Raw genomic sequence first — 25127 nt, forward strand, 5'->3', positions numbered from 1 at the left:
CACAAACTTCTTTAAGTCCTCCTGTAACATATCTTTCTGTGGTGATGGTCTCCTGAGGCAGAAATTTGACCAGAATGCTGCACTTTCAGTCCCAAAAGACTGAAGCCATGATTCTTTTGCATCGAAATTGTGCTTTTGAATTTTTGGCAGATGAGGAATCGGTGTGAGGCCCTGTGATGACTGTCTTTTTGCTTCAGGCATGTAATGAGCCACTAACGTTACATCAGCAGTCACAATAGAGCTCAGAAAATCCTTCTCTTCCAGTTCAAGCTGCTCTAGAAACTCATGGGTGCTATGACCCAATTTTTCTTATGCTGCTCTGTCAGCTGCTTTGGGACCCATCTTGTGCACAATTTCCAGTATCCCAACATTTCTGTGAGTGTCTCGTGTAAGAGAGTGATGTGATGTGCAAACATTGCAGAAATGTCATCCAGTGTCAATCGGTGGTCTTCACAGACAGTTTCCTCGATTTTTCACACCAAGTAATTAGCCAAAATGGAATGTCTTCAATTCATCTGTTCATCATGAAAGTTTGTTCTGCCTCCACCAAACTTTTTACACCACTTAAACACGCTCACTCTGTTCATAACATCTTCGCCATAACCATTTTGATTTGCGAAAAAATTTTAGCACCTGTTATTCATTCCACAAGTAGGAAGCAGATCACAGCACTTGGCTCCCACTTTGTGGGATTTCTTAGTGACATCTTTCATGCAACTGGACACTACAACATGAGTTTACACGCTGCCATGTTCCTGGGATGCTCTTTCTGGTCTGGAAACCCCATCTCCACCACTCATTGTTGCTAACACTAAAAAATAAAAAAAGGACAGCCAATTATAGTCACAGTACACTTAAGTTCTGAACATACCTCATACAAGTAAAATTCAAGCCATGGACCAAGGAGTTGTAGAAGACTTTAAACAATGTTTGCCTCTTAGTCTCAGTGACAATGCGCTTTTACAAGACTGTGCACGAGTCATAAACATTAAGCTCACTACGTACTAGGCAACTGAAGATTGGAACACGGTTTGAGAAAACAACTTAAAATCATCATAACTATAATTGAGAAGATGACTAAACTTAGGACTTGACATCAGTGAACAATCCTCTTTCAACTTTAATAAACAGTGTTCCTGAACTGGCAGACATTACTTAGAAAGATGTTGTGGTATACTTCCTCTTTTAAATTCTGTTCCTCTTAGCGTTTTATTACTTCAGATCCTCTGGAAGTTATATGTTACTGATTGCTTCTATAATCGGCAATACATATCTGATTAGTTTCGGAAAAAAGAAAAAGAAACTGTAAAACAGTTTAATATGCAGTGCATATTTCAGTATTATAAGAATTCTCATAATAAAGATGGCTTCAGTCAAAATGTGTAACAAGTTTGTCCATTTCCTACACAAATCCAAGCACAGGTGTCTGCAAGGTGGGGCAAGAGAGAGGGATGTGCACCACAGTGGAATCTGGAACACACGAGTTTTTATTCATTACAGAACTCTCATGCACTTCTGGAAGTGAGTGGATAACCATCAGTTGTCTGGGTTACAGTAAATTTTTGTGTCATCTACAAAATTTACTTATTGTGGCATGACACATCTTGAAAATAACCAACTCATTTAAATGCAGAAATTACAATTTTAGAGCCTTCCACCCCACTCCTTCCCCTGTATAATTTTCTGTGGATGCTGATGGTTCTACCACAACACTCTGAAAGGCACCTATGTTGTTATAAAAACATTGTTCTCACATTAATCTCTGTGGCACAGTTCAGTGTAAATACACTGCACTTACACAAGATGTTACTAGCATTAACTTAATTTGAACCATTACCATTTCTAAGCCTGGATTGTCAACTATATACAATTAATGCTTAATGCCAACAAGCTTTGTAGTGATGGCTAGCAAATTTGTTGATAGTGAAAGAGATTGACAAAGAGTCTGATGATGGCAAATGTGCGACAGACGAGTTTGTTCATTAACTAAATTTTTGAAGTACTTGAAACCAACTTTAAATTTGTTGAGCATGCTCTTCAGCCTCATTAAGTGAAAAGATTGTGACATTCATTTAAGGTGTCGATAATTACAGTAATGATGTTTGTAAGTTGGAGAGCCTTCACAGATGTAACAGTTACATAGTGCTTAAACAATTATTTGATATATTATATGATTTATCTTTCCCACAGAAAGTGAGTCAGAGGAACACAGTCATGGTGTTACCATTCCACATGACCCATCCAAGGATGATCGCACAGTATTTGTCAGTAACCTCGCATTTACTGAAACAGAAGATGCTGTGCGGAAATTATTTGAAGGTGTTGGCAGAATTACAGACTTCCGTCTTGTCCGAGATTACAAAGGCCGTTCTAAAGGCTACTGTTATGTTGAATTCAGCACGACAGTGAGTACCAGTCATTAAACCTCTGCTGCATTATTTAAAATGTTCATTTGATGATGAGAGTTGTATGCTCCAGAACTGGTTCAGGAACTACCTGCTATTTTTTGTCTATTAAAGACAAATTAAATAGTTGTTTAGTGATAAAAAACTGGAAATTGAGTATTGTTGCTTTCTTGCTTCAGTTTCTCCTTGTAACATGCACAATTGTCTAATTATTATTATTATAAAACTCTTTGTGAAAAACTAACCATATTGGTTAGTGTGGAGTTGAATTAGAAAGTATTGCAGTGCAACAATGTATGATGAATGCAGGTTTTTTAGTTTTCTTGTACTGTTTACCAGATAGAATTTTCAGAAAATCACATCTATATAAAAATAATTTATTTTATCAATATTTTAGGCTGAAGCATCAGAAGCTTTGAAAAAGGACAGGACACCATTGAATAATAGGCCTGTGTTTGTGTCAAAATGTGATCCTGATAAACACACACGCAAACCTGTCTTCAAGTACAATACTGGTCTGGAGAAGAATAAACTTTTTGTTAAAGGTTTGTATATTAATGCAGTATTACTGATATAATACCATGCTCCCAACTCAGATCTGTAACTCCAGTTCACTTCATAATTTTCACATGTTTTAATTTCATAGCTATGTGTAAGGTTTTTTATTTTATTTTATTTTATTTTTTTATTAAAGTCATTCTGTTATTTATTGGTGATTCCACAGTATTTCAAAATTCTGTTTTTCTAGGACTAGCCTTCTCAACAACAAAAGAAGATTTAGAAGAAATTTACAAGCAATATGGTGCACTGAAAGAAGTTCGCCTTGTTACGTATAGGAATGGCCACTCTAAAGGCCTCGCCTATGTAGAGTTTGAGGATCAGGTAATATTTTTGTGCTGTAAAGTCTTTCATCACAGCATTTGCTTTTTTATTTATCTACCCCTCCCCTCTCTCTCTCACACACACACACACACACACATACACACACACACACACACACACACACACACACACACAATAACTGGCAATATACAATATGTTTCAGTATCATGTGATGTCCCAAATGATTCGTTTTCTTTGTTTTAATAATTTGTGAGTGGGTTTCTGAAAAGTTACATCTTTCCCAAATATTTTCCATTATCTGTATATATAGTGGTTGTTTCTCTGCTGAACTAGAAGGTAACTATAATCTCTAAACAGAAAAAGCAACATGCTGACTCACTGTATTTCCTTTCAGGCTTAGTAGTGAATACACACTATTCATGGTACACTTCATGGCTCTGTCTACTCTTGCAGTGAAAATTATTGTGTGCAGTTGCAAGAAAGCCTTCCTGGCAAATCTGTTGCAAATACTCTGCTCAGGTTTACTGCTGGATAAAATTCTCCCAAGTCCCACAATATTTCATCAAAATAACTGTTTGACATCATCATATGGTGGTGGTTGCTGTGTACATTGCTGCAAGAAGCAACCTGTGATGCTTGTTTGACAGTGGTGACAGAATTTATCACACTAAGAACACAGCAACAGCCTCCACCTGAAGATATCGTATGGTTATTTCAATGAAATATTGTGGGACCTCCACTGTGTCTTCCACTGGAAAATCCAAGATGTGTATTTACAAAGCCTAAGTTGTTCCCATTGTTAAATAAATGTTGTAAAACCAATCCACATAAATATTCTGTATTATCATCACCAGTTTGCTGTAGAATTCTGAACTACATTTTATACTTGAATATGATAGTTTGTATCTGGTAATCGAAACTGTTGTGTAAACTCCATTTCAGTATGTTTTATAGCAGAAACTGGATGTCAGAAGGAAACAATGGGCTGGTGGATAACTGGGTTGCTTCAACAAAGGTTAATGTGAAATATATAGAAAAGTCATGCATCATGCCAAGGGAAGCCCTTAAGATTCCATGGAAGAATTTTCCAAAATCAGGTTTATAATCAGCTATGAAAATACTTTATAAGTATGCTGTGTCGAAGAGGGAAGAAACGTAAAGAGCCATGTGATCAAGGCCTATAGTCCATAGAAACAATAAATACAGTAGTGACTACTACAAAGTGGAACAACTGGTAACGATAACATTTATTATCACCAAAAGTTGGTCGAAAGAGAGTAATCCAAAAGGAAGTCCAGTAGTAGATCCAAGATAGTTGTAGCACAGGGTACTAGAAGATGGTCATTCCAGAGCAACTAACAAAGTGAAGCATGGATCTCAGTCTTTGGCATAAGTAAACTGCTGTATTCAAATGGGTGCCAATTGGCGTGCTGTAGCATAAGCATGCATATCAGTATTGCAGACTTGCTACAGGGGAGCAGGTGCTATTGCTGGTGGTTGATCTGGAATGGAGGCCGTGGCCAACGGAAGACCTTGATGATGTAGTGTGGTGAGGTGGGAGGGAAATGATATGATGATGTTTACGCAGCCACTCATCAACTGTGTGTACTTCAAGTAGCGGGCAGTCGAGTGGCAGTAGCCACTGCTGGACGAGTTGCTGCCGGAGAGAGGCAACTTGTTGGCAGCTGTAAAAACTAGCTGTAAAAACTATTACACTTGTCACTCTTATAGGCCTCCATGAATGCAATGTCCGTGGTACTATCAGATGGTGGAGCCGCCACCAGCTCCCTCCTTGCTGGTTAGGAGCTGTAGGGTCATAAGTGGCCCAGATAGGGGAGGGCGCTGCACAGATGGAGGTACAGGAGTTCTGAAAAGGGTGCCTGCTGTGCCGCCAGTGCTAGTGATTCAATCTCCACATCCTGGGACCCCACTGCACCACAGAAGGGTAGGAGTGTGGCGACGCCAGGCACGGTTCCCGAGGTGGAGGTCCAGTGTGCTGCTGCGCTCCATGTGATGACTGGAGCCTGGAGAATTGGGGTGAGGGGGCTGCTGCGTGATGGCAGTCAGGCCCTCTGCTGATGGCTGAGCTGAAGTAGTCGACACCTGCCAGGGCTTGGAACATATTGTGTGTGAGACTCCTGGCTCAGAAGGCATGGGCAGTATAGGGTGAGGAAAAGAGAGGGGGTTGCCCGGATGGGTGAGACCGGAGGTGAGGGGAAAGGGTAGGAGAGGGATTGTCCACTGGTGAGGGGGTTGTAACTGCTGGAGGTGATGGCAGCTGCAGGTAGGTTGAGGTGGCAGGGACTTACTTGTACCCCATCTGCTGCATAAACACCTTTTGTCCATGTTGCTGGATGGCTTCGGGTACCCAACTGTCCTGACGACCAAATGCATGTACCCAGACAATGGTCCCTGAACAGAATTATGGCACTGGTAGTGCTGGCCCCAGGTGCAGAGCTTTTGTCAGCAGGTGAATCATCGTGCATTGTTAGTGGCAACGTAGCAGAAGCTCTGCCAGACTCCTGTCATCTGTGAGTGTGGGTCTCTAAAAACTTAAAAACAGTTTAAGCATCTTCTGCCCAACAGTCACTGATGTACTTGAGCAGAGATTTAAAGGTGTGCACCAGACGTTCAACTTCACTATTTGATTGTAGGTGAAAAGCTGGTTGCACAGAAGTTCATAAAGGTGTGTGATAAAAACTGGGGACCATTGTACGTCATCAAAGTCTGGGGAAGATTTTCTATAGAAAAGATTTTTGATAGGATGTGACAGTACTGTCCCTTGTCATGGATCTGAGGCTGAGCATATATGGTAAATGGAAATATGCGTCAATCACAATGAGCCAGTTTGTTCCTAGAAAGGGGCCATCGAAGTCCAAGTGGACTCGTTTTCAGGGTGCAGACTTAGGCCATTGAGAGGACGTCGTCCTGGGAGCTACTTGCTGTTTGATGTATTCGTTGCATGACTGGACCAACTGTCCTGTGTCATTGCTGATTCCTGGCATGTATACCTGACATCCTGACGTTGCACCAGTTTTTTGGTTCTGGTCACTCCATCGTGCATCCCCCCACATGGTCGACATGGAAAAACCGCAGAATGTCATTCCGTAATGAGAGGAGTATGAATACTCGTGGTGACGCATATTCCATAGCCAGGAGCACAACACCATCACTCAATTGCAACTGTTTTTGTAGCTGAAAATATTGATAATGTGGATATGCCTTTGTGACAGCTACTCTGGCCACCCCAACAGAATGTTGAGATTCACATGTTGTAAGATGGGTTCCGCACACATGGCTGCTGTGATGAAATTGCTCGTAATGGGAAATGTATCGCTTGTGAGCTGTGCCTCCTCATCGAGGTAGGAACACAGGATCTCTTCTTTGTTGAATAATAGATCTAGGTTAATTGGTAGCCAAGAGAGGATGGACCGAGCGAGGTGACACAGTGGTTATAACACTGGACTCGCATTCAGGAGAACGACAGTTCAGTCCCACGTCTGGCCATCCTGATTTAGGTTTTCCGTGATTTCCTTAAACTGTTTCAGGCAAATGGCATGATGGTTCCTTTGTAAGGGCATGGCTGACTTCCTTCCCCGTCCTTCCCTAATCCAAAGAGACCTTGCAGTTTGGTCTCCTCCCCCAACCAACCCAACCCAATCCAGCCCAACCCAAGAGACGACATATGCATTTTCATGTTTATCTGTGGTACAAAAATGAATTTCATAATTTTATCTGCTAAAGTAGAGTGCCCATTGCTGCAGTCTGTAAGCCATTTTATCAGAGAGCCTTGATGATGGGCAGAATAGGGAAATGAGCAGCTTTTGGTCCATTATCAGATGAAACTTCACCCCGTACATGAAGATGTGAAATTTATTGAGTGTATTACAATGGCTAAGGCCTCATTTTCAATTTGGAAATAATTTCTTTGAGCTGCTGTCATTGTCTTGGAGGTGTAAGCTATTGCTTGCTCAGTCCCATCAGAGCACTGATGTGCAAGGACAGCCTCAATCCGGTAGTCCAAGACATCAGCTGCCACTACCAACTGTTTGCCAGGCTGTAAAAGGTATATGGGTCTGATTTTTTCATAGTTGATTCAATGGATGAGCGATCTTGGAAACGCTGGGGATGAACTTATTGTCATAAGAAACTATCCAAAGAAAAGACAACAGTTTCTTGACATTCTTTGGCCAAGATAGTGCTGGGATTTCTTCCACATTAGTGGTTGTCGATTTGATGTTTTCTTTCGAAATTACATGTCCCAGGTATTCAATTGGTGGCTGAAAGAACTGAGATTTGCCAAGATTACACTATAAACCTACACTGTGTCATGTGTGTGGAACAGAAGATTCCGGAGATGCACCTCAGTGGAAGTTTTTGTTACTATGATGTCATCAAGATAATTGATACTTATTTGATCAAGAAACCATGGAAACATGACGGCAGCACTTGCGATCTTGAATATAAGCACTTTATTTAAACAGGCCAAAAGGAGTGTTGACTACCAGGAGCTGCTGCAACTCATCAAATGGAAGTTACAGATAGGTTTTGCCCTAATCAGTTTCCCAGAAATATCTCCTATCAGCAAATATGGCCATTAATTCATCTGGATGTGGTATTGGATACAAATCCATATGGGTCTGTGCATTTACTGATGTTTTGAAGTCACCATATAATCAATTTTCTGAATGCTTCTTGATGAATGCCAGACTATATGTATTCGGTGCAATAACATCCAGTTGTGTTAGTCTCTTAAATTCTTCTTTAACTTGGTGGCAGAGAGCTAGTGGGACAGGACACACTCTGCAAAAATGAGAATGAGTGGAAGATTTGAGCATGCAGAACCAAGTTCAGGAGAGATGTCAGCAGATTCCTTGCATAATACCTGAGTCCTGAAAAGGTACTTCATCTGATACCAAATCAACACTATCTGTGATCATAAAACCAAATGATATGAAGGTGTCAAGACCAAATAGGTTTTCTGCCGAACTGCCATTTTGTACCAGAAAAATTAATTGCCGAACGACACTTTTGTATGTGCTGTCAGTTGTGAATTGACTTTTGATAGAAATGGTTTGCTTGTTGTAGTTTACTAAGTGTCGAGTTGCTGGAGACAGGAGGTGTGTCAATTTTCAATTACATTTGTGTACTGATAAGCGAAGTGCCAGCACCAGTGCTTGCAACTGCACTGTTTGAGCATTGATGTGCACCATGATTTTTTTTTTTTAAGTGCTGGCAGTAATCAAGTTTATGTCCATAGGCTGTTCTTGCAGCTGCCAAGACTGAAGGGTGGAAGACTGACACACTGCTGCAAAGTGTCTTGACTTACTGCACTTGTGGTAATTTGCCCAACAGTAGGGACAGTCTTCCCAGGAACGTTTCTTAAAACATGCTGAGCAAGATGGAAGCAGACAGTGCTCTGACTTTTCCTGTTGCAGCACATGCATGAGTTGGGGCTTGTTTATGGGCGGGCAGCACTGCCGCTACTTCTGCATCATCCAAGTCTACTGGTGCCTGAAACTGCCACCTGTTGTGCCGGCAGCTTCATTGGTCGCCAATCTTTCTAATTGCTGGTCTGCTGCAAGCAAAACTTTGAAATCCTGTGCGAGGCTAGAACTTGTTCAAGTGATAGACATCAAGCTTACAGCTTGATGACCAACATCTTTATGTGGGGCAGAACAGATAATGATACCCCTTACTGTTATGTCAGCATATGATTCCTTATGTTCCAGAAGTGATGAAATGACACTATTGACTAAGGCCATTCAGTTCTGCCACCTACGTACTCCCTGTGCGTTGATTAGTGTATTATTTACTTTGGTAAAATTCTACCTGAGATGCAATCATATGTGCATGCTGGTGGTAGTATATGATTAGTAAATTGCACATTTCCTCAAATGACAACTGAGAGGGTTCAGTGAGTGGGGCCAGTTTACATTAAAATCTATAAGTTTGTAGCTTGGTCCAAGATAAGAATAGAGCTTTGATAGTGTTGGCATTATTTACCTGAAAAGCTTCAGAGTGTTGCTGGAGCCCCTTTTATTTATGATTCCCAGTCCTCCACTGATTCCTCACATGGTGGGAACAGCAGTGGGTTGGCCGGCTGTAGATGCTGGTGCAATCTGCAACTACTGGGAAAAAAATCTTCCCAATGTAGTGATGTGGCTTGCCGAATTTGTTCTATCTGTGACAGGTTTTCCAACTGGCTTTGAAGAAGGCTTTGAAGTACATTTTCTGCTGAAGGCATATCATCTGTGATGTGTTAAGAAAAATCATGGCACTGATTCTAAACTTTGTAATATCAGAGCACTATTTCCTGATGGCACTGTTTATCATCGTTCATATCTGCCTCTCTTGAATGTTCTGTTTGAAAAAACAGAGCACACTAAGCTCCATTGATTTACTCATACTGTGTGTGAAGGAGCAATCTGTATTTACTTTCTTAGAGAAGAAATACTGGATGCAATATTGTGACTTGTGTACATAGTAATTTTAACTTTTACTTTTGACATGCCAACACATCATTCATGTCATATTTAGTGCATTTGGAGATTTAACGGAAAGATTTTGTCTGCATCTGGCACATGGTGTTGATAATAATCTGTACAGAGATCTGATGCCGGTAACATAGTTTTACCGAAACTGGTCATCCACAATACAGCATTTTATTGCAATCTTGGCTAAGAAGTTTTTCTTCTCGTAAGACACAGCCCACAGTGATAACATTTATTTACACTAAAAGTACAAGCACTGGCAAATATTGATCCAAAGACAATAATCTAAAACAAAGTCCAGTAGTAGACCCAAGCTAGTCATAGTGCAGAGTACAAGAATACAATCATTATAGAGCAGCTAATGTAGTGAAGCTTGGAGCTTAGTCCACAGTCCAAGTAAGCTGCCATAGTTCAAATGGGTGCCAGTTGGCACACTGAGCATCGACATGTTCATTTAGAGAAGCAGGTGCTGTTACTAGTGGCCAACCTGGAATGGCTAATGAGCCTTGACGGTGATGCAGAAATGGTGTAATGTTGTTTGAATGGCCACATGTCAACCATGCATACTTTTGAGTAGCGGCCAAACGAGCGGCAGTAGCCACTGCTGGATGAATTGCCGGAGATGGGGATGCTTAGTAATGTGGTAATCACTGTGCGAGTTACTGCAGATACAAAACTATAATTCTGAGAGTGCACGGGATGTTAAACTCAGTCTTCCCCTCCTCTGATAGTACAGAAAAGAAAGTCTGTTTAGGAATTTGATTCTGGCCTTTGATCTAGTGAACTGCAACTGTTTAAGGTATGATTCTGTTTTCACTCATATGAATTGTAAAGAAGACATCACAAAATGAAGTATAGTATCCTGTCATAACTTTATTAATTACAGAGGTGTTGGTATCTACTCTATATGTTAATTTCTGTTTCTTGTATCATAGATTTGGAAGAGACAAATTCAACCATATTTCACTCTCTGAAATATGTTACATTATTTCAGAGAAATTACAAAATTTAGAACTTGAGGTTTATCTATTTTGAATGTCATACTGATTGCTGCCGTATGCTGAAGGTGGTATTGTGGGACGGAACAGTTGTGTCTAGCTGGTGGAGAACTCCAGCTTGATGCAATTAAGAGAGGCTGATTACAGATTTTGAATAGTTGGAAAAAAGTTTATTTCAGAACTTATACTAATCACACATAGTTACATGTAGTTGAATTGACACCCCAACTGGAAGAAAGAACATGTAGCATCTAATGATGATGCAACAGTTACTGTACCATAGCAGTTCTGCCATTGTATCTGCCAGAGCCTTGAACACAAGCTGATTGTCACAAACTGAATTGATTTGTACTTTGGAAATTGTGCTATAGAGATTGTTGAATAATAATTTCATTTGAACAAGGAAATAACATGAGTTTAATTTTGAGGTACACATTTACATTGTAGAATTACATCATCATCCAAAAATAAGCAAATAAATAAATGAAACTAGTGACAGGCATTTCCATAGCTATTCATTTATGACATCATGTCTTTGACAGTACACATTTGCAGTAACTGATGCAATTATTTCTTGACAGATTGAAAATATTCCTTTTATAATGTTGCACACACTGCATCAACACAATACTTTAAATACTTTTGGGTCATCAGAACTCATACATAGACTCACCTTCAGGGAAAAATGTCCAGTGGCATCAAATCAGGTGAATGTACAGGCCAGCTGGTAATGTTTTCACATCCCGTCCAGCAACCAGGGAAGAGTTAAGTGAGGGTTTTGCTAGCCACAAGAGAGTAATGAGCCTGGCATCCATCATGCTGGTTTCATATATATCTGTATATTCCTAGTTGTGCTTCCTCTAGGAAAGCTGGTAGCAGTTAGATAAAAAAAAAGAAAACCCTGTCTGTTGCCCATTAAGCTTTCTTCAGTAAAGTATAGATCAGTAATCCCACACAGAAAATTCACATGCCACTGCCACTGATCTTTAGTAGCCTTATAATGCATGTTTCTTATATTCAGATTTCCACAGCTTGTAATGTTTGTTGATGTTCAGACCGTCTCAGCCAGTTTGGATTCTCAGCAGCCCTATAATGCATGTTTCGTAATATTCGAATTTCAACTGCTTGTAATGTTTGCTTCATCTTTAGAATTCTTTGAAGAAAGAATCTTTTGTTCTGATATCACATCAGAAATTAATGTCAGAATTTCATGCTTATTCTATAATTCCAGTGGTTAATCTTCTGATGAAGTGACACATGATACAGGTGCAAAATGCAAACAACACTGGAATAATGTATTCTGGATTCAATGGCAATTTTTCAGGAGCTAACATATGGATTATGTGACACAGTTGCTGGTACATCTATTTCATTCACTCCTTTCATTGGAGGTTTGCCCCTTACCTTTTATATAGAATTCCAGTGCCTTACATTTTTGCCTATTTGCTAATTTATTATTCTTTTTGTACACTGCACGTCAAGGCACCTTCGTACACACAACTTCACTGTACTTTTAGCATTCCTTCTGCTTTCCCCATAAAGAAGCAGAATATATCATTCCTATTAGTTTGCAAAAGACCTAATTTTTCCTAAGGCAAACAGCACTCAGTATATGCAAACTACGCATAGAACATAGAAAGCTAAATTTCATCTGTGCCACTTTTATACAGGTATTATGGTAGTTTAGCACTCTGTTGCCTCCTTATACAACATGTCATATTTCTTTCTTTGGTTATGAAATTGTGAACTTCCTCATAAGATAACAATCAGTTTGATGTTCAAACAGAGAAATCCTAAGTTCTACTGACATGACGTTACTGTTCTTTTAAAATTTATAATTTGTTATTTTTATGTTGGTGACAACTCAGAAATTGTCAATTAGTTTGTTTATGGTGAGTGATTAAAGGAACATTGTTGTGAAAAACTGGAAATTTCCATTTTTTCTTGGGATATTCGTATAAAGACTCAACTCAACAAAATCCTTTGAATTGCTCTGTTCAAATTTATCACATTCAGAAAAGACTGTTTACAATTGGTTTGCGGAATTTCATTGTGGTTGTGCAGCCATCAATGACAAATTTAATGGCTTCATGAATTTTGTAAACTTCAACCAAAATCTGTTTCAAAATCATTCACATTGTACGCAAAAAGACTGAAGAAAACTGGCATGTGACTTACTGTAAGGTGGAGGTGCCCATAGGCACAACAAAGGTTCGGAACATTCTATGTTGTGTGAACATTTAGCTGCGAAAAAGAAGGTTTCCCATATACACTCCTGGAAATTGAAATAAGAACACCGTGAATTCATTGTCCCAGGAAGGGGAAACTTTATTGACACATTCCTGGGGTCAGATACATCACATGATCACACTGACATAACCACAGGCACATAGACACAGGCAACAGAGCATGCACAATGTCGGCACTAGTACAGTGTATATCCACCTTTCGCAGCAATGCAGGCTGCTATTCTCCCATGGAGACGATCGTAGAGATGCTGGATGTAGTCCTGTGGAACGGCTTGCCATGCCATTTCCACCTGGCGCCTCAGTTGGACCAGCGTTCGTGCTGGACGTGCAGACCGCGTGAGACGACGCTTCATCCAGTCCCAAACATGCTCAATGGGGGACAGATCCGGAGATCTTGCTGGCCAGAGTAGTAGACTTACACCTTCTAGAGCACATTGGGTGGCACGGGATACATGCGGACGTGCATTGTCCTGTTGGAACAGCAAGTTCCCTTGCCGGTGTAGGAATGGTAGAACGATGGGTTCGATGACGGTTTGGATGTACCGTGCACTATTCAGTGTCCCCTCGACGATCACCAGTGGTGTACGGCCAGTGTAGGAGATTGCTCCCCACACCATGATGCCGGGTGTTGGCCCTGTGTGCCTCGGTCGTATGCAGTCCTGATTGTGGCGCTCACCTGCACGGCGCCAAACACGCATACGACCATCATTGGCACCAAGGCAGAAGCGACTCTCATCGCTGAAGACGACACGTTTCCATTCGTCCCTCCATTCACGCCTGTCGCGACACCACTGGAGGCGGGCTGCACGATGTTGGGGCGTGAGCGGAAGACGGCCTAACGGTGTGCGGGACCGTAGCCCAGCTTCATGGAGACGGTTGCAAATGGTCCTCGCCGATACCCCAGGAGCAACAGTGTCCCTAATTTGCTGGGAAGTGGCGGTGCGGTCCCCTACGGCACTGCGTAGGATCCTACGGTCTTGGCGTGCATCTGTGCGTTGCTGCGGTCCGGTCCCAGGTCGACGGGCATGTGCACCTTCCGCCGACCACTGGCGACAACATCGATGTACTGTGGAGACCTCACGCCCCACGTGTTGAGCAATTCGGTGGCACGTCCACCCGGCCTCCCGCATGCCCACTATACGCCCTCGCTCAAAGTCCGTCAACTGCACATACGGTTCACGTCCACGCTGTCGCGGCATGCTACCAGTGTTAAAGACTGCGATGGAGCTCTGTATGCCACGGCAAACTGGCTGACACTGACGGCGGCGGTGCACAAATGCTGCGCAGCTAGCGCCATTCGACGGCCAACACCGCGGTTCCTGGTGTGTTCGCTGTGCCGTGCGTGTGATCATTGCTTGTACAGCCCTCTCGCAGTGTCCGGAGCAAGTATGATGGGTCTGACACACCGGTGTCAGTGTGTTCTTTTTTCCATTTTCAGGAGTGTATTTCACACAACTTGGCCAAAGCTTGGGAACAGGCTTGTGTCAATTCTTATAAGAAATGCTCACCCGCAAAGATACCCAAGTGCATTAATGTGCCTCTTCCAGAATATAGGGAGGTGAGCCTGTCCCAGCTTAAATCTGCCTTTTTTGTTAATGATGAGGACTGGTGAGGCGGCCAGCCTCAATGTGGTTTTTAGGCAGTTTCCTCACAACCAGTAAGGTAAATACTAGACTGGTTCCCCCATCTCACCTCATATTCACAATATGCAAACATTTATAAAACATTCTGACACTTGAACATGAGATTTACTCGGGACATGGAAGGATTGGATGCACAAATTCTGCCCCGGAGCAGAGTGGTGGCATCAGGAAGGGTATCAGGCCACCAATTACCTTTAAAAATGCTGCAACACAAATAATTCCTTCCAAAAGCATGAGTGAAAAATTGGTTTGAATGCCTGCAAAAATTTAAAGGTGAATTTTAAGGGTGAATATTTTGAGCAACAATAAAACAATGTACCAAAAAAAAATATTTTCTTTTATTGTTTTTGTTACAACTTAAAAAGTGATCCTCATATTTTCACAAAATATCGTGAGGACATATATGTTCACAAAATATCGTGAGGACATATATGTTCATCTCCATAAATACCACACAAGGATTACAGTGACAAAATTAGGGATTTGAATGTGTACCTAAGTGTACACCAGAATCATCTATGAATAAAATGTGTAGGGAAAGAAATAACACTGGTAGCAGGCACTCTCCTGCAGGTATTGTTTAGCAAATGTGAAAATGTAAATTTAGATAAGATTCAGGGCTACTACCTCCCCTTATTCAAATGTCTGATACCATTTCACTTTTTTTGCAGGCTTCTGCAGCACGTGCACTTCAGGCAACAGATACAATGACTGTTGCAGGTCATACTATCTCTGTGGCCTTCAGTAGACCACCAGAGAAGAGAGACAAGGGCGCAGCCCCAACAGCAGCAGAACTAGTGGCACCTATTGCTTCTGAAGCTGTAAAGCCGTAAGTGACTAATTAACAGAAAGTATTCTTTATTCCAGTCTTTGATTGCGATAGTTACCAGTTTCAGTCAATGATAATCATCTTTGTATCTGTAATCAAGCAGCTTAATTTGAGTTGTTGCCAGAATGTTGAAATCAAGCATACAAATGTCCATGCGTTAGGTGCCAGATGTCAGTTTGTGGGACGGAGTTACACGCCTGTCACACCTGGACAATACAGAGATGGTTAATGTTGTACGTGGAGGACACTGGAGTCGTCACCCGATGATATCCTGTATTTGCTCGACTGGAGATCGATCTGGTGATCAAGCAGGCCAAGGCAACATGTCAACACTTTGTAGAGCATGTTGGGTTGCAACAGCAGTATGTGGACGGTACTACGCTGTTGGAAAACACCCCTTGGAATGCTGTCCATAAATGGCAACACAACAAGTCGACTCACAAAATTGACGTACAAATTTGCAGTCAGGGTGCTGCTACCGCATCTTCTCAATCATATTTTATTTCAGTGTTTGGTCTAGATCACAATTTTTATTACATGCAATAATATATTTCCACCTAGGCCATCAACAGATTCAAGTTGAGCAAACTTTTATTATGCATCACCACAATAATGCTAAGTGTACTTTTATGTACCACAGACAAGTGCACTTACCAATATTCTTGGAAGTACACATAGCATTGACATTTTCTGAGTATAAAAGTTATTCATCGTGACTCTGATAATAGCCTAGACAAAACATGTTATTTTATGCAGTGTGTTAAATGTAAAGTATTGTGTAGGCATTGTGTCAGGGAGGGGGATGGGGACAAAGAATCTTCTTTCTCCCCACCCCTCAAGGGTAGTGTTCTAGGATCCTGCGAGAAATGGACATTGGGGATATTGGACTGTGATTCTGTGTCTGTTCTTGTGCCCCTTTTGTAAACAGAGCTGAATATGCATGAGAGTCTCGATAAATACATTGACGGAAAAAAACTGCATCACCAAGAAGGAGCTGTGAGACATAAACAAAAGTTGGTAGGCATATTTCTACATCTGAAATATGCTCTATTAAAATTTTGCACTATTTGCATAAGACTGGTGCTAATAGCACCACTATGAGGATGCAAATCAGATTTGCTTAATATAGACACTGTGTAGGTCATGAGCATTAGTTACTTTTGTGATTAGGTGTGGTGAGTTGATGTTAGACTAGAATACCTTTAAGGCAACAAAGACACCATTATTAACACCTCACCGAGTTTAAATGTTCGTGTAACAGAGCTGTGAGAAGCCGGATGTTCCTTTTGCGATAATGCAGAAGGCAGGAGTGTAGCCACTGTACATGATTGCTGGCAGCTGTGGTCACGAGAATGTACAGTCGGAAGAAGACCGGGCCTTCAAACAACTACATGGCACTACCGAGAGGGAATACCCTTGTGTTTGGCGTTTGGTTCTGGTGCATTGTACTGCATCTGCAGCAGAAATTTGAGCAGCAGATGGTACCACAGTGATGTAACAGACTGTTACAAAGTGGCCACATCTAATACAGCTCCGATCCAGACGCCATGTAGCATGCATTCCGCCAACCCCAAACCACTGCCATTTGCAACTTCAGTGATGTGAAGTGAGAGCTCATTGGAGGGCAGGGTGGAGGTCCATTGTGTTTTCTGATGAAAGCTTGTTCAGCCTTGATGCCACTGATGACTGTGTGCTGGCTAGCAGGATGAGGACCTGCAAATAACCCGTATGTGTGCTGGACACACTGGACCTACACCTTGAGTCGTGGTCAAGGGTACAGTTTCATATGGCAGCTGTAGGAGCACGCTGACTGCAAATTTGTACGTCAGTTTTGTGAGTTGACTTGTTGTGTAGCCATTTATGGACAGCATTCCAAGGGGTGTTTTCCAACAGTGTAGTACTGTCCACATACTGCTGTTGCAACCCAACATGCTCTACAAAGTGTTGACAAGTTGCCTTGGCCTGCTTGATCACCAGATCGATCTCCAGTCAAGCACATACAGGATATCATCGGGTGACGACTCCAGTGTCCTCCACGTACAACATTAATCATCTCTGTATTGTCCAGGTGTGACAGGCGTGTAACTCCGTCCCACAAACTGACATCCGGCACCTAACGCATGGACATTTGTTTGCTTGAATTCAACACTCTGGCAGTTACACTGGTTATTAATGCACCAGCATTTCATATTTGCAGTGGCTTGCATGCTTGCGTTAAACTGTGACTTTTCAATGTTAATCACTTACACATGCCACCTAGACACACGTATTCCAGAAATTTCATTACTCTACTTCTTTTATTTTATTTTATATTGTTTATTTTTTTGTGATTTTTCCCCATTAATGTAATAACAAGGAGTAATGTATTTTCCAGAGTGAATTTAAGACAAAAATCTAATAAGAGTTTTAGTGGACACTGATGCGTTTTTCACTTTAGAGCTGTTGTTTTTCATATTGAAAGTACTTGCAGTTAGTTTCCATTTTTTGAGATTTCTTAACAGCATTGCCACTTATATGGAGTGCCTTCTGAAATATGTGATTGATTGAAAGAATTTTTTACTAGTAGAATGTAGTACATTATATTAGGTGGAACATCTTCATCAAAAATTAAAGTGGCCTTGGCTACTCCTTATGGACGTATATTAGGAGTTTTAAATATTCTCAATACACACAAACAGTTAATCACACAGGTCAAACAGCATTCTCAGATTATTCATTGACAATTCAGTTGGCTGCAGGAAAATGTTGGAAGACTGTAGAGAAATGCAGGGCAATTTACACAATATTTCCACTTTTAGTGAATGACAGCTCTGTCTTTATATGGATACCTGCAAGATAATGCCTATAGACAATAGGAAGAACCTGACAGCTTTCAGTTACCTGATTAGTAATTAAAGTTTCGTGCTTGTCAATTTGTTTGTAAACATGAGGGCTACACTATGAGCAGTATGAAATGGAATGAACAAGGAAATCAGTTGTAGGGAAGGCAGACTGCAGATTTGCTGGCAGGATTATGAGAAAACACTCAAGTGAGATGGTGTAGTGGATAAGGCACTGGCATGACATTTATGAGGAGTGGGACTCATATCTTCATGAAGCCATCCAGATTTAAATTTTCTGAGGTTAAGCACAAGTCATCTCTTAGGAAAACACATTCAAGACAGTAGTGCAATCAATTCTAGAACACTGCCCAGTTTGGATTTATGTGAAATACACCTGTCAGGAGATGTTGATGGAATTCAGAGACAAAAGTGCTGTAGTATTGTAACAAATTGGTATAAAAATGTTGCATGGATGTTAACTTAAATGCAAATTTTTGGAAGAAAAGTGACATTGTTCCTTTGAAATCCTGGTGGGGAATTTTAGGTAAACTCGGTAACTATTCTTCTGTGTCCATCGTACGCCTCACATGGGTATCACTCGATAAATGATAATGATATTTTCCTTCACTCAGTTTCTGAATCAAATAAGTTTGTTACGAAGTGCCCTCCATCACACACTGATCTGTGACTTGGGGAATATATATGTAGCTTTGGCTAGGTAGCTGTTAGCTTCGTTAGCTGAAGATTTTATAACATAAAATGTTCAGAAGTAGGAATGTTGCAAACTGAATTATTTGACACTATGTTTCAGTCGTGGTCTCAGCATGAGGAAAATGGCAATGTTCCCAAGATCTGTACAGCTTTCTAAAGGGACAACTGCAGCTGCCTCAAGCTCAAGATCAAGCTCAGCTTCTTCTTCCTCCTCTTCATCTGCTCCAGTCACAAACGGTGAAACTCAAAAGCCTATGACTAATGCAGATTTTAGGCAGTTCCTCTTATCGGGGAAAAAATCTTGAACGATTTGTTATTATATTCCCCCTCAATTCTAGCAGATTAAACTTCTGCTACCATATAGCTATTCTATTTGTGTTTTAAGAAGATAGTATTAAACATTGGTTATTTTCATAAAACAGTTTTTATTTATTGCAATGATTCATTTCATTGTGCTGGTATGTGTTGCAGTGAAGAACCATTACAACAAACACTTTCATAAAAAATTAAATATTTATTTATAACAATATGTACAACACACAACTCTCTCAGTTACAGAATATACCTGAAGCAGTGCATTTTTAGAACTTCTTACTTTTATTTTTGTGTAAGAAAGAAATGGTTTGTAATGTTTTTAGTACTCAGTTGATTTTTTATCTTCACTGTTCTCATAAATTAGAATTATTGACATTGTACAATTTTCAACAGTTATAGCGTAATTTAATTTATGATAAGCAATTGACTATTAACCCAAGTTTTGCTCAGATTTAGAGATATTTTGTTTCATTGAAACTTTTTCATTTTTAAACCCACCGTTTTTCTATTTAACTTCTAGTTTGTCTTCCGTACATTGAATATAGCAGCAGCACAGTACTGCTACAGTTGTGCTTCTTGAATGGTGACAGTAACCATTTCAGTGATTCTTATGCATAAATGAATAAGAAACACACTTTCTTTGTGAATTCAGACTATGAAAAGGTATAATCCAATAATCTTAGAAACAATATAACTTAATTCATTAACAACACTCCATCATCTTTCCATGTTTCAGTATTTGTACTCAGACAAGATGTTTCAACACCACAAAAATAAATACAAACTTGTGGTATTCATGGATAGGTGGAGCAGAATCTATCTTTTAAAAGCAGTATTGTCCAGTTTGTTCACAACAGTGAGACAGCCTTACAGTCAGTCTCATGTTCATTTTTCTATAATTAATTAATTATCGTATGCATGTAACAAACATAGTATTGTGAAAAAAATGGCTTCCCATAATTTTTGCATGGAGTCACATTACATTTTCATTTGGGATATTTCCTCCTTCAATAAAGAGTACTGAATAGGTGTCTTGTGGGTGGAGGAAATTGTGAAAATCACTGCTGTCAAATCAGGGAAGGAATATAAACAAACATTATGCTCAGTATAAGCACAGTAGAAAAGGACCGTATTGGTTCGCATTGTTCATGCAACCTATGCCTCTTGCTGCAGCCTCTCTTCTTGTTGCTGCTGGTGCAGATGTTTGCGTGTCCTCGGAGGTGGAATGGGCTGCTTGCGTGCCAGCCATCGTTTGACTGTATCACGAGCATGGTAGAAATACAGGTAGAGCAATGCAATGATAGCACACACTCCAACAAGCGTAGCGAGCACAATAGAAACAACCAGCCAGCGCTCGACAGCGACTGTCTCGGGTGTTGGCGTTGTAACCCCTGTGGCTGGTACAGTCGTTCCAGATGTCTCCAAGGTCTCGGTTGTCTCTGTTTCAACAGTGCCTTCGCCAGAATCGATTGAAACATCAGCACAAGCACGGAATTCTTCCTGTTGGCAAAGTAAATTTGTAATTATTTAACTGAATGTAAGGTAAATAAGAGAGCTGCTCTGTAAGAAATAAGAAAGAGTGATGTTTGTATCGTATATGGATTTTCAGCAGCCAAATCAGCATTTTCCTCTGTGTATCACTAAAAAAGTCAAGAGAGGTATGAAGTGTTTTACTCGGAGATTATATGATAAAGTAAAAGGAACTCGTCTGTTGCTCTTACTTTTTAGGGCACCTTTTCATTTAGTAAGATATGTGAAAAGCGTTATTTTATGCCCCGAGTAGTGATGAAACTGCAAATTGTCAGGTAAATAGCTTCCAGCTTCCTGTCCATTCACCAGTGACAATTTGGAATAACAAGGAATCTGAACTGAAGGAATTATTTTAATATGTTCCATTTTCTGTGTAAAAATACCCCTCAAAATTCATTGCATAGAGTTGTTACGTTTTTTTCATTTTTGTAATAAGATTTCTATAAAATGTCTATTTGTGTAAGTAATATAAAATTACTCTTTTTTATTTTGTTTAGAAAAAGAAGAATATTCTCAAAATAAAGATAGAATGACTAGTGTTTAAGAAATACAAGTAGTTTGTAGAGACAAATACTTCAAGAGAACCATGAGATTCAGGCCAGCTAAGGTCTATGTGATTTAAAGACAATCCGGGAAGTAATATCAAAGCCACAGGTGCTGTTCCAAAATCACCATTCTTTACTACTAGCTGTATGCTCAAGCTTCATGGTGGAACTTGAAGAAAAGCTTGTGTATACCATTGCTTTATTTATAGAAATTGGCTGCAGGTGTATCATGAGGAGTTAATTTTTTCCTCACTGTGAAAACGTGTACAAAGCATAAGTGAAAAATTAGAGCGCCATCTATTGAGTACTCTTGTGTTAAGTGCTCTATGGTTGCAGCTAAATGTCTCCATATCGTCGTTAAAATCTTGTCACAAGGAAAATGTTCCAGTAGAAGGTGGCAAGAGCAAATTGGGCCAAAAGAAATGAGACATCAATACGATTCTACATAGAGTATGTGAGAGATCTTACCTCTCTTTCAGCAATGGTTTACCATTAGTCTCTGGAGGAGTGAAGTATTTCTGACGATTATAAAAAGGCTAGGTCATTCCCATTTTCTAGAAGAGTAGTGAAGCAGACACATAAAACTATAGGCCTGTATCTCTGATGTTGGTCTGTTCTTAGAATTTAGAACCTTTTTATGCTCATGTATTATGACATTTCTGTGAGAATCAACATAGGTTCCAAAAACAACAATCGTGTGAAACAAAGCTACCTCTGTTTGACCACAAGACCCAGAAAGCAGTAGATACAGACACACAGATAGATGCCATGTTCCTTGACTTCTGTAAGGTATTCGATGCAGTGCCACACTGCCACATATCGAACAAAATATGAGCCAATGGAATATCAGACCAACTGTATGATTGGTTAGAAGAGTTTCTAGCAAACAGAACACGTCATTCTCAGTGGAGAGAAGTCTTCAGACATAAAAGTAACTTTGGTGGTAATGTAAGGGAATGTTATAGGTTCATTACTTGTCGCAATTTGTATGTAAGAAACATAGTAGACAAAATTGAAAGTTCCATGAGGCTTCTTGCTGATTATGCTGTTTTATAAATAGAAGTTTCAATGCTAGAAAATTGTAGGTGAAATGCAGGAAGATGTGCAGAAGATCACCACTAGGTGCAGGGAGTGACAATTGATCCTCAATGTAAACAAATTAACATATTTCGTAGAGTGAAAGACCCATTATTGTATGATTACAATATTCCTGAACATTCAGTGGAAGCAGCTACTTCCATAAAATATCTAGGAGTACGTGTACAGAACAATTGAAAGTGTAATGACCATATAAAACTAATTCCAGGAGAGGCAAATGGCAGACTGAGATTCAGTGGAAGAATACTCAGAAAATGTAATCCATCAACAAAAGAGTTACAGAACCCTTATTCAACATGAGCTTGAATATTGCCAATCAATATGGGATCCGTACCAGATATGATTGATCAAGGAAATACAGATGATCCAAAGAAGAGAAGTGCATTTTGTTACAAATTAATGTAATAAGCATGCAAGAGTCATAGAGGAGGTAAATCAACTCCAGTGGCAGACACTGCAAGAGAAATATTCTAGATCAGTGTTTGGTTTACCATTAAAGTTTCGAAAGCATATGTTCCCAGAAGAGTCATCATGTTTATTACTTCCTCTTATCTATATCTCACAAAAATACCATAAAGATAAAATTAGAGAAATTTTAGCCCACACACATGCATACCAGCAGTCAGTGTTTCTGCGAACCATTCGTGACTGGTACAAGAGAATGGGGGCAAGTGACAGTGGTACACAAAGTACCCTCCACCACACATCACAAGGTGACTTGTGTAGTGTAGATATAATGTAGATTTTTTTAAATAAGCAAACTCCCATGTATAAAAGATCTTCAAATGTCTGAGAACTTGAACTATGTGGCCTACAGTGATATAATTGTGAAGATACATTCAGTGGTATATGTGGATACTATCTGGAAACTGTGTTGCATATAGAATTAGTGGTAAAGAAGTAATAAATTAAATTCTGCTTCGTGCTGAGGTTTTACTGCATGAACAACGAAAATGTAGTCAATGCTAAACTTCTTTCCTTTTGTCATTTCGTGTGGGGTGTCAGCAAGAAAAATGTTCAAAAATTTTTAAGTAAAGTTTGTTGGAAGCCATAAAGTGTTCTCATTGTCGAATTCTGGATGAATGAAGTCTGTTTAGTTGCACACCATCAGTTATGGTGCCTCAAGACAAACACATAGTTTCCAACTGTAATACTGTTTTCTTGCATTAAACTTTTAACATAAGTTTATATGACATCATGAGTAGATTTTGACAGCATTTTAAATTCTGTCAATAACTACGCAAAATCTTGAAGATCAAATTTTTATTGACTCAAGAAGCTGTTAGATAGGCAATCTACAACAGCTTCCAGGTTTCTGGGCACTGATATAGCCACTTTTTGTACATTAAGACTTTTTAAAATATTTTTTTAACAATGTTCGATACCTTGACAATTCAATGGGCAGAGCAAAGTGACACAGTGCTGTGCATTCTGCGACACAGAGCCTTCATGGCCTGTAAAGATTAATAATAATAATAAGAGTGTGGATAATTCAGTTTCAAGAACTGAACCTGATGTATAGTGTAGGGCAGTTGCATAGTTTTGACTTTCAAACCTACAGTCCTGATCTCCCAAGCATGACTATTACCTCTTCTTGCTCCTGAAACAATGGCTTGATGGATAACAGTTTGAAAAGATGAATGTAAGACTACTGCTGTTAGGTGGTTCAATTCCCAAGCAGAGAACTTTTATGCAGAGATGTTAAAGAAGTTACTGCAAAGTTAGTAAAAGTGCTTAGAAGTAGATGGATGATTATGGTGGAAAGTGAAGTATATTTTTAAGAAAAGGTCTTTGTAATGAGTATAAATTCCTTTATTACCAAATGCCTCTCTTCAACTGTGCCTCCTATTTTAGCTGAGCACTGCCGCTTTGTTGTATTGATGGTGCGCTTTCAGGTGAACAGCAAAGTTACTGTTTGCATTGGCTGCACAACAGTTTGATGTCTGACCCTGTCATGGTCTTCAGTTACTGTGAGCAGTGTCATTGTACATGCTTTTGACTAGAGTCTAGTGCTTAGAATGGAACCAACAACTCGGCTGTACACTCAGAAGCACACCACTAATCAGTCACCCAGAAAAGTCCTGAAATATTGCAACAGTGTTGTAACATATGCAGTGGATCTGGCAAGCTGCCCTGTGGTATTCCATGAATCGTACCACAAGATTCCCTTACCTAGAGAATTCACAGTCCACGATGCAGAGATATAAGTGATCATGAGGCCAGAAGAACAGATGAAGTTAAGACGAATTCATACTAAGAAATTCACCGTTTGCAGTTACTCCTTAAGTGCACCTTAATCTATTCATTGCTTGTACACAATAGACTATCAAGTGCAGACCATCCAGGCATTACTTCTCTGTCTATAAAGGCAGGAGTAGGAGGTATCATTCTACTGGATACAAGGGTACTTGAGAATTCGTATAAATGATGCCACCACAGATGAAACATTTTGAGGATGCATGCATGAAACAGTTTGTGAGAAAATGTGCTGTCCTCTTGGATGCAATCACTTTGCTGTTGAGGCACAGCATTATACATCAATGGAAGAGTGGCTGGAAGTAAGGGACAATGTGCAGTGGTCAGTCAAGCCATTAAGCCCTCCTTGGCATTCTTCCTTCCGACACACGTGAGGGGAAGTAATGTTA

At 40.1% G+C, this 25127-nt stretch overlaps 2 protein-coding genes across 3 annotated transcripts in view; one reads left to right on the forward strand and one right to left on the reverse strand.

The window, feature by feature from the left end:
* The window catches only part of LOC126100178 (squamous cell carcinoma antigen recognized by T-cells 3), a 77044-nt gene extending 57631 nt beyond the window's left edge, over positions 1-19413 (forward strand). Inside the window, exons 12-16 of the mRNA XM_049910737.1 lie at positions 2191-2405; positions 2803-2950; positions 3154-3287; positions 15304-15461; positions 19095-19413. Of these exons, the coding sequence (XP_049766694.1) occupies positions 2191-2405; positions 2803-2950; positions 3154-3287; positions 15304-15461; positions 19095-19299 (860 nt within the window). The 3' untranslated portion in view covers positions 19300-19413. The remainder of the gene's footprint in view (positions 1-2190; positions 2406-2802; positions 2951-3153; positions 3288-15303; positions 15462-19094) is intronic.
* LOC126100179 (uncharacterized) overlaps positions 19254-25127 on the reverse strand; it is a 278089-nt gene continuing 272215 nt past the window's right edge. For both annotated transcript variants that reach the window (XM_049910739.1, XM_049910738.1), the window contains one exon: positions 19254-20809. In XM_049910739.1, coding sequence (XP_049766696.1) covers positions 20465-20809 — 345 coding nt within the window. In that variant the 3' untranslated portion in view covers positions 19254-20464. The remainder of the gene's footprint in view (positions 20810-25127) is intronic.

This window comes from Schistocerca cancellata, chromosome 9 (genome assembly GCF_023864275.1).
Source record: "Schistocerca cancellata isolate TAMUIC-IGC-003103 chromosome 9, iqSchCanc2.1, whole genome shotgun sequence".
Lineage (NCBI taxonomy): Eukaryota > Metazoa > Arthropoda > Insecta > Orthoptera > Acrididae > Schistocerca > Schistocerca cancellata.